Source organism: Xiphophorus couchianus, chromosome 7, assembly GCF_001444195.1.
Source record: "Xiphophorus couchianus chromosome 7, X_couchianus-1.0, whole genome shotgun sequence".
Taxonomy (NCBI): Eukaryota; Metazoa; Chordata; class Actinopteri; order Cyprinodontiformes; family Poeciliidae; genus Xiphophorus; species Xiphophorus couchianus.
The window spans coordinates 8,641,451-8,651,942 of record NC_040234.1 but is presented as its reverse complement, the minus strand read 5'-3'; the positions used below and the strand labels follow the sequence as shown (position 1 = coordinate 8,651,942).

At 35.6% G+C, this 10,492-nt stretch overlaps 1 protein-coding gene across 1 annotated transcript; it reads left to right on the top strand.

Moving 5' to 3' along the window:
• Positions 1-3,743: 3,743 nt before the first annotated feature.
• Positions 3,744-9,750, top strand: LOC114147640 (CD209 antigen-like protein E). The gene is made up of 5 exons (XM_028022149.1): positions 3,744-3,838; positions 5,288-5,458; positions 5,682-5,824; positions 8,125-8,204; positions 9,231-9,750. Exons 2-5 carry the CDS (start codon positions 5,380-5,382, stop codon positions 9,373-9,375), a joined length of 447 nt encoding a protein of 148 aa, XP_027877950.1. The 5' UTR covers positions 3,744-3,838; positions 5,288-5,379; the 3' UTR covers positions 9,376-9,750.
• Positions 9,751-10,492: the final 742 nt, after the last annotated feature.

Sequence of the window (10,492 nt, the reverse complement as noted above, 5' to 3'; positions counted from 1 at the left end):
TGCTCACAACTACTTCATAAAAAATGCCTCCTGGAGTAAAGAATAACTTCAATATTCATGAATAAAATTCTTTCCTACAGTGTTGCAAACAAAAAAAGAGAGAATGTTTTATCTAACAACCACTGAATTGCAAATGCAGATGTCAGAAAAATGTTTCTTATTGTCTAATTTCTTTGTTTTCATTGTTTGTGCAAAGTTTATGATGGTTCACATAAACAAGAAAACCAAACTATGAACCAACAGGAAACATTGCTGCTTGTCCATTTGTTTATCTTTGCAAAAATCTGCCACAAACTTTTAAAACTCTTAAAGTGCTATGAAAAGAAACACATAGGCTTAGACCAATTTTCCATTTTCTTTTCTGCTCTACAATGATTACTGCCCCCAGTTTCTTGTGTTCACGGAAAAACAGCATTTCATCGGTTACATGAATTAACATTTAGCTCTGTTACTGAAAGGTAAGTGAACTGCTGAACTCTTTATGTTTGAACCTCTGAGAGGATTTTCCAACATGTTTATGGTCAAAATAGCTTAATTTACCCATTGCTTGTTCAAATACAAGAAAGAAGTACAAAGTGAGGCTGGTCTGTGCCTCACCTCTGCCAGTGTTGTGTCACACAGTAAACGTTGCAAGCGGTTCATGGCCATTGCTGTCTCTTTATTTCACAAAATAAAACATGTCTGACCATACATGTACTCCACATACTGACGTTTCACTGTCTGTTTGACATATTTAGTGCGTCTGCTTGGCCATAAATGTGCAGTGAAAATGAAGCAGAAGGTATTGGTACACACTGATCTCATTAAAGCAGCCAGACTTTTAAAAATGAAAACAAGCAAGGATGACTTGCAAAAATGTTGCTCTTTTCAGCTTCATCATTTTATTTTTTGTTTTGTTTTTTTGAATAGTTTTGCTTGCCAGCGATTAGCATTTATTGTGTTTCACACTTAACTCAAGAGCACATCAGTGGGATTTTGTGGGGTCATCTGTGTAGATTGTTTTACATAGACCCCTAGTCTGTTCTTGCAGACTAGCGGTCGGCTTCATAAGTTTTTCAATAGTTATGTAATTCAGTGGGTACTGTGGTTTGCCTTTTTGTTCCCACATATCTGAGTCAGCATTTTGCCTCAGTAGTTGCGGTAGTACATTGTTAGAGGCGGGTACGGCTTCTTCCTCTGAGTATTTTGGCTCTCCCTCAGAGGAGTTTTTCAATAACTGAATTAAAAGTCAATTAGAAATATGTGAACACAGAATTGGAAAGTCTGTGTTTCCATATTTCAAGAAAAAATATGAAGGCTATTTTGGTCATAAACTTTGAAAAAGAGATTTTAAAATGACCAGTGACCGATGTCCACTTTAACCTGTGACTTTACAGGCTTTGACCAATTTTTATTACAATTTGAAGATGACAAATTCAGAATAAATCTTTTCATTTATTTCTACTGAAACCGTCAAATGTAGTAGTTTTCTCATTCTCTGTAAACAAATGTTAAATTTTAGATCTATGGTCTGTGTTATAAATCAAAGATTTATGGGTCAGGAGACTGACTGAGTCTCAATGCCAGGAGCCAAAACAGGAGTCTCCGGTCGCCGATCATGCCTTCCACAGAAGAAGGTCCAGGCCTTACATCTGTGAACCGCAAACCATGTCCACTCATAATCAGTAAAAAGACCTCTACAAAACAAAATCCATGTTTCCTGCAGATAAAACAGAAAGTCATTACAGCCAGGCAGACGCCGACCTGACAAAGTGAAGCCATTCTGACTGAAAACCCAGTACAGGTGCCTCACAGCTGCACCAATCACATGCAGACAGTGAATTGATAAGATGATCAACTGTCCAGCACACAGCTGCTTTCAAAGAGAGGTTCAGCTCTATCCCTCAATCACTGATGCAAATTAAGACTCCTGCAGCAAAGGTCACCTTGACAAAAGGCCATGTCTTCCTGTGTGTGTGCAGATCTTCGTTCTTCAAGCTGGGTCGTAACTCAATTTTCTTTTCTTTTTTTTTTTTTAGCAATTATTTTTCTTGCAGAGAGAAGAGGGAAAATACATAAAGCAAAGGTACAGAGTACAGGATTCGACGAACGGGCTGCTCGCTCTAACCATTGTACCAAGCCTACTGAGACTGCTGTGTGCTTGATCAACATAGATATTCCAAGGGTTCATCCGGCAGCTAAGAGATTCTCAAAGGTTCCTCCGATCGTTCATGGGTACCAAGACCACTCTCCAGGACTTCTCTTTGTGTTCCAGTCTCCAGACCCAGTCTCTGGAGCTCCTCAGTTAATCTCCTGACAAGTTTTTCTGTGGATTTTCTATGCCTTGGAGTTGACCACCGGACAAGTTTCTCCTCAATTTCTTCTCCAGGGTTCCTCTGATGGAAATATCCGTCCCTCAGTTTACCCAATCTTCATTCTGCAACAGTTGTTCCTCTTTTGTTTCTGATTAGCTCATCTGATTATTCTGTCAGTTCCACCTCTACCTCTTTATATAAGTTCATTCGTTGTTATTATTCTTGACTTTACTCTTCTGCTTTCTGCCTGTCTCCTTTGACTTGACCTGCTTTAATTGTTGTAAGTAATTCACTATTTTATTAAAGTATTACATTTTGCCACAGTCAATCTCTACACTTGGGTACTCTGCAAACTGAAATCTAACAATAACAGCTGTGTGACAGTCAGACAGTGTAATCCAGAGAGAAATTTAAGCTACGATGTCAGAAATAAATCCTAAGTGTCTCTTGCATAGGACTCGTATGTCATTTACTGGAAGGAGCAGCCTGGATAAAAAAACATTTCTTAATTGGTTCAAGAACTGGAATAAACTGTTTTATATCATTCTATTTTTATTATAAGAGGAATGGCCTTAAACTTCTACATGTGAACTGAAAAAGAAGTTATTTTAAAAACTGCTAAATTGACAAGCTTATTTTGCAATGTTTCTAGAAAATTACTTTACAGAAAATGTAGTGTACATGGTGATGGGAAGCAAATGATGTTTCCATGATGTGTTAATTAAATATAAATTTAGTCTATAGTTTGAGATATCTAATTTAAAGGCACCGCTCGGTGTTTTCTCTGTAATTTAAGCATTAAACTTCTAATTTATGTATAAGGTTGTAAGAAGATTAAGTTGTCTCTCTCAAAAATAACATTTGTTTTTTGGTTTTAACTGTTCAGCATGCTTAAAACCTGCAACTTTTTCATGAAATACCAATTCTCACAGTGTTCATGTAGTTCTGTTTTGGCTGCAGATAAGACAGACAAACCAATGGAGGAAATCTATGCTAATGGTTCTTTCAGCAATATTTCAGTTGTAAATGGCAGAGGTAAGAATGATCTCTGAGTGAAAAGCACAAACATATGTTTTTAATATTATCCAGGAAAAAATTAATGGTTTTGAAGCTATTCTTTATTTTTCATCAATTTGAATTATGTTAGTTCACTTTATATTTTCTTGTATTATTTACAGAGTTTTTTGTTGGTTAATAGTTATTAATTATATTTATTTTTTGTTTAATTATTTTTGTTATTTGCTTTCCTAAGCAAGACAGAACTGTGGGTCCATTTTCCATCAGTACAGGGAAAAAAATGAACCATAAAGACGTTTTGGACTTTTGCCTATGAAACTTCACCCCAGTGCAGCAGCAACGGCTCATGGATTGAACTTTTATAGGATGTTTGGTTTGACAAACAATCACCTTTACAAATGGTATTGAAATAAATTGTCCTTGTTAAGGTTCTAACAGCTCTAAGAAGTGGCTCATTGTGGGTCTTATCTCTTTGGGGATCCTGAGTGTTGGCCTCCTTATTGGACTCATCAGACTTGGTTTTCACGGTGAGTTTTGTTATTTATTTATCTCCCATCATCCTGCTCTGCTTCACTGTTTAAGGCACAAAACATGGCTTGAAATAAGCTCATTTAAAGAGAAGGAATAATTTCATGAATGAATACCATCACAACACTACAGTGGCTTATGAAAGAATTAATGTATCTTGAATTTTTCCATATAATAATACATTCAAATTAATATGTTTCATTGGAATTTTATGTGAAAGAACATTTTTTTATTTTTATCAATTAATAATTTTATTTAAAATTATTTGTGATTCAAAACATTTTTTACAGATAGAAAAAAACTGAAAGGTGTGGTGTGCAAAACAATTCAGCTCCACTGGGACAATACTTTGTGGAACCACCTTTTGCTGCAAGTCTTTTAGGGTTTATCTCTACCAGCTTTGGCATTAGAGTGATGTGAAGTGATGGTTCTTCACCACACATTGTTTTGCATTTTGGCTAAAAAGGTACATTTTGGTCTCATCTGACCAAAACACAGATGAGCAAAACAACCATAAGAAGCGGTACTTCTTATAGTTTTCTTTTTGCCACTCTTCCATAAGAACCACATTTTTGCAGTGATGGCTACTAGTTGTCCTGTGGACGGATTCCCCAACATGATGTGTGGATCTCTGCATTTCACCAGAGTCACCATGGGCCTGTTGGCTGCATCTCTGATCAGTGCTCTCCTGCTCTGCCTGTTCGGCCTGTAAGTTTAGGTGGACGGCCTTGTCTTGGTAAGTTTTCAGTTCTGCCATACTCTCTACATTTCCAGATGATGGATTGAACAGTGCTCTGTTCAAAACTTGAGAAATATTTTATAGTGTAAATCAGCATTAAACTTCTCCACAACTTTCTCCCTGACCTGTCCTGTGTGTTGCTTGGACTTCATGATGCTGTTTGCTCCCCAATATTCTCTTAATCTCAGAGCAGCTGGATTTGTCCTGAGATCAGATCAGATTACACACATGGACTCTAGTCAGTCATTAGGAGTCATCAGGCAACTTCTGAAGGCAATTAGTTGCACTCAGAAAAAAATGGGGTTGAATACTTTTGCATGTCGCACTATTCAGTTTATTATTTGTTTAAAATGTTTTGAATCGTTTACAATGTTCTTTCTACTTTACAGTTATATACCGCTTTTGTGGTTGTAATGTGACAAAATATAGAAAAGTTCAAAAGGTATGGATACTTTTGAAAGTCACAGTATTTCCTTGGAATTAAATAAAAGTTTTAGCAGATTTTCTGTTTCATTTTTTTTCTGTGACAAACCCTTTGAAAAGGATTGCCTTGCCTATAAATCGGGGAAAAAAGTATTAATATCAAAATCCAGAGTAGCAGAGGTTTTCTCAGTTTGTTGAAAATTTTTTTAAACAGGTAAACATATTTTATCATGCTCAAATAAACATGTTTTGCATTTCTGATATATTTTACCTTAAATTATTTCAGCTCATGCATTATCGAGCTTGGCAGCAGGTCTCTCTGATACGAAAGACAATCTGACTGATCGTCTCCAGTCCAGCAAAGACCAGCTTTCTGCTATGACTAAAGAAAGAGACCAACTGAATGCAACACTCTTGCAACGGTCTAATGAAGTGACCAGGCTTCAGAGTTTGTCAAGTAAGTTGTGAGAACAGTTTATTTATAGAAAGTTAAAAACCAATGCAGGCTTTGGTTTAAGTTGGTTTTAACTTATCTACTTATAGTTCATATCTTAATGACTGATGAAGCAAAACTACATTATAAAATTTAACTGAATTTGACAACACTTTTTTTAACAATAACAAACATAATAACAAATATAAAAAAAATATATACTGTATTTTTTTTTTTGTCGCTTTAGAGAAAACCTGTCCTGACGGATGGAGGATGTTCAGCTTTTCTTGTTATCTCCTCATTACTGAATCTGGTCCTTGGAAGAAAGCCAGAGAAGACTGCAGGAAGAGAGGAGGCTATCTGGTGGTGATAAACGACGATGATGAACAGGTGATGTGATCTTTCAATGTGAAATTCATTTATGTTCAGATTAACAGATTCATGCTTTCCTATTTGCTTTAAGAGAAACATTGTGCTACAAAATGTTTCCATAATGTTTCTAGAATTTGAATACAATCTACAGACATTTCCAATAATTGCACATTTAAAATATGTAGCAGTAGTTCTGTCTACAATGCCTATTGATGCTTTGAATTTGTTCACGTTTTTCTGTTTTGATTACTTGCCAAAACAATAATATCAAAGATAAAGTGAGTAGATACAAACTTTTTTAATTTATGAAGAGACAAAGCTGTGTAAACACATCTTGCCCTGCGTGAGAAATTAGACTTCAAAGTTAAAAACTGGTTGTGCAATTTTCTGCAAATTAATTCAGCCACAATGTGTCATGTTGAGGTTGGGTTTTCTTAGCCAACACTGAAAGCAGATAAAGGTTTAACTTTCATTTTTTATTTCTTGTAAAGCACAGAAGTGTGGAAATTGCTTGCCGGAGAGGGGATGTGTAAAATACCAGTTTAGTTAAAATGGTTGCTTTTAATTTAAATAGGATTTTGATTATTTTTAAAAAGACATATTAAAATTTGAGTTTTTTATTTACTGATTGAATACTTTTATGCTGCTTTCTTTTTATTCCTAGAAAATGTTTCTTTTCTTTGGCTTTTTATTGTAATATGTTGTAAGACAAAACACATAACTGCTTTGCTGAAACTCGTAGCTTAATAGTTTTCAGTCTCAGTTATTGATTATGAATACCTGCCTACTAAGGCTTATGTATTGCATATAATACATGAATGATTAAAGTTCTGCATTGGAACAGCATGATTCTTCACATGTATAGAATAAACACAAACAACTTTTCTCCAAAATGTAAGAGTTTATTTAACAAAAATATTTCAACCTTAAAATCCCTTAATCAACAAAATCATTAAGTTAGAATCATTCACCCCAAATACAAAGAAAAAATTTACTTTTGACCAATAAAGTCATGCAATGATGTCATAGTTCAATGTGAACTGTGAATGTTTCAGCTAAGTTTTGAAGTACTGGAGCATGGAGCTACCTTGGTATAACTAGCATATAATCATTTCACCTTTAGAATTACAGTAACACTGCAACGGACTGGCGACCTGTCCAGGGTGAACCCAGCCTCTCGCCCAGAACGTTAGCTGGAGACAGACACCAGCACCTCCTCCTGACCCACTAGCGACAAGGTTGTGAAAACATTAATGGATGGATGGATGGAATTACAGTAACAGACTTTAGTACTTTTTACTAATTAATTTTACAGGTTAGCGATATGAGATGAAAGAAAAAATACCAATAGAACAAACAACAAGGGTTACTTTGAAGTTGCAATGCCTTCATTTTCAGAGCGATTGGATCTAGGCATGCAGTCGTGTCCAATGTAACCTGTAACAGCTGCAGAAAGGGAAGGAAATGTAGGAAGTGGGCCACTAGGCCGTGTTTGTAATGACACATTGATCAATCTGCCACACTTCTCCTTTTACTCATCAGACTGAAAGTGAGTTCCATCCATCCATCCATCCATCCATCCATCCATCCATCCATCCATCCATCCATCCATCCATCCATCCACTTTCTAACACCCTTGTCCCTAGTGGGCTTGTGATGTGCTGGTGCCTATCTCCAGCTAACGTTCCAGGCGAGAGGTGGGGTCGTGGCGGGTCAGTGTTGTACTGGATGTACGCACCCAGTACAACACTTTCATTCTATTGGCTGAGAGGTTGCCAGGCGACAGTGCCAAAAGGCAGTTTTATGTTTCGTAAGTGAGCAGAGTTAATGCAGTTCATTTTGGGTTTAGTAGTTTTTTTATACCAGTGTGTTTGTTAACTCTATGGCTGGGTCCCAACATGGCTGATCTGAAACATTTAAACAAAAAATTTAAAAACAATTACTTTTAAATAGTACTTTACAATAGAACATTTCTTGATGTTTGAGACAGTGTTCTTCATTTTTTCACATATAACACGTTTATATGTGGAATTAAACACTTACAGTAAAGTCTCCAACATATAAATTGATATAGTGCGACTGGAGTGTAAGCATTTAGAAATATTGATCTCAAATAGAAACCTGCAAAATAATTCAATTACATTTCTTTGACAAATGAGTCTGCATGGAAATGATTTCTTTTGGAAGGGGAAGGACAGGAAATATTTTAGAATAGTATAATTTTCAAAGTGACCAATATATCTGGATTACAATTATAATATGCACACACTGTGTTGTGATTCAACTCTAAAAGCAATATTTTCTATGCTGTTTCACAGAAATTTGTTTTTGCCTTATCTGACAAGTCACCATGGATTGGTTTGAATGAGTTGGTTGATGGCACTGCTCTGAGTTCTGAGTAAGCTTTTCCTTCTTTTATATTAATCCTGACTATGAACCAGAATGGGATCGCTTTACTTTAGTTTGTACCAAGATTGGTGTTTTATTCTGTATAAAAACATTTGTGTTCAAAATAATAACAGTCCAATATTACAAATCAGACCAATCATGGGTTTGATGGAAACTTATATTTAATTTATAATTTTTCTACATGATAAGTAAAGTAGAGTACATCCTATATCCAGTGGGTGGTGCATGTTGCTACAATCGATAGTAGTCACACAGGCACACCAGCAAGAAGGAAACAAACGCACCCAGTACAACACTTTCATTCTATTGGCTGAGAGGTTGCCAGGTGACTGTGCCAAAAGGCAGTTTTATGTTTCATAAGCGAGCAGAGACCATATCTGAGCTCGAGGAGAAGTTTTGAGAAGTACAAGCGTTACAGGTTTTGAGAAGAAAGACGTGAAATCCTGCTTTCAAAATAAAAATGTAGGCAAAATTAATAAAAGTTTTGAGAACAAAAGACAAACAAAACAAAACAGAACAAAATCTTGTTTTCAGATTGAAAATGTGTGCTCTTGGATTATGGCAAGAAAATTCCCCCTATTTTATTACAGAAATAAGGTTTTACAAACAAAACAATACAACATTACCCATATAAATAGAATATTTGGTTATTAGCAGCAATAGCTTGGCTGATGGTCAATTCAGGAAGGTGTCACAGCTAAACAGAAACACCAGGCCAAATAAAATGTGTTTGTAAAGGAAAAAAGCCTGAAATAATCAAGAAAATTTAAAATTGTGATAATAAACACTTTTTGGAAACACTGCATTTATTTTGAACACAACTTTGTTTCTCTTTCAAAAGTAAAGAAATTGAATCCTTAAAATATGGGAAGTTGTTGTGCTAATGCAAACTGTGTAAATCATTTATTCTATACTCCAAAGCCAACTGCAATGTAGAACATCACAACTTATGAGCTGACATTTCGTTTCTGATTGTTGTGAAATATAATCTGTGAAATAACTCTCTTGTTTACAGGCCTAAAAAGTTCTGGGGACATGGCAAGCCTCATAATGCTCATGGAGGTGAGGATTGTGCACAGATTGGGAGAAACCACAAGACATGGAATGATAATAAATGTGATGGTTCTTTCCCGTGGATCTGTGAAAAAGCTCCAGTGTAATGATGGGTATATATTAGCGGTTGCTTTCCAATTGAGGCTAAATTTAAGCTTTACGTTTTGTACTGCAGATACCTGAAAATGTTTTAACATTACATATTATAGATACAGTGCAGTAGCACCATTTCTAAAGTGCCATTTTTAAAAAAACACAAATTATCCATTTGCAGATTAGATTTAACTGTAATTTCTTTCACATAAAAGCTTCTTAAATATGGATCTGCAGCCTATTGTTGCTGCCAGTCTGCTGTCTGCTTCATTGTTGAAATTAATCCTGTCATCTGTGACATCTAGCAGTTTGTGGACGTCCACAAAAAGGCCTGATTTTTGTGACTGCAACAAATGTTCACATCAATACTGAAAGTACAGCTACCATTTAAATGGTAGCTGTACCATTAGAAGAGAAAATAAAGAAAAACAACTGAACATGAGCAGAGAAACAACAAGACAATTGTTTTTAAGAAATACAGTGTGGAGAGATTATATAGGACAAAAAACTGCATTGTGTGTTTAGTGAGAAATTATGTCATTTTCTTCTTCTCTTGTAATTAGACAGCATACAAACTGCATCAATTCCCACCATAAGACTCATCTCTGAGTGGAGCGCAGCAGTTCATCTTGTTGAATATGAACACATTCCTGTCCACACAGTCTGAGTGACAGATTGAGATCATATGATCAATTATCATTAACTAATGTGTGTTCAGTAAACTTACAACCAGCAGGTACTAAAGGCCACTTTTTGTTACTTGACAGAACAAAAGCTCCTATCTGCTACATTTACTGTACTGTGGCATTGGAAAGTGTTGTATGGACGACGTTATCTTGAAAAGCTTTACCTGTATGTTGTAATTCCTTGTGGCTTTAAAAGACAATTAAATAAAAAACTTGCAGATTCTGGAAGCGTCATTTTTGGGTATATTTCAGGTTTTCTGGCTCCCTCCCACAATATAAAAGTTTGCATGTTTTTATTTTATTTCTTTATTTAAATGGGTCAATTTTTCTGAGGGATACACTGTGAGAATATTGTGATTTTGGTAATTACTTGTTTATAAGAGAGATATTCTGTTGTCCTACCATGGACACTTGCAGCATCCAAACTAACATTAAAACACTTTCA

What these genes read in the sequence shown, in the direction of transcription:
- LOC114147640 (XM_028022149.1), top strand. Translation starts at nt 5,380, where the DNA reads ATGACTAAAGAAAGAGACCAACTGAATGCAACACTCTTGCAACGGTCT. An exon ending in CAGGCTTCAGAGTTTGTCAA is followed by an intron (nt 5,459 to 5,681) that starts GTAAGTTGTGAG and finishes TTGTCGCTTTAG; the next exon opens with AGAAAACCTGTCCTGACGGA. An exon ending in GGCACTGCTCTGAGTTCTGA is followed by an intron (nt 8,205 to 9,230) that starts GTAAGCTTTTCC and finishes TCTTGTTTACAG; the next exon opens with GCCTAAAAAGTTCTGGGGAC.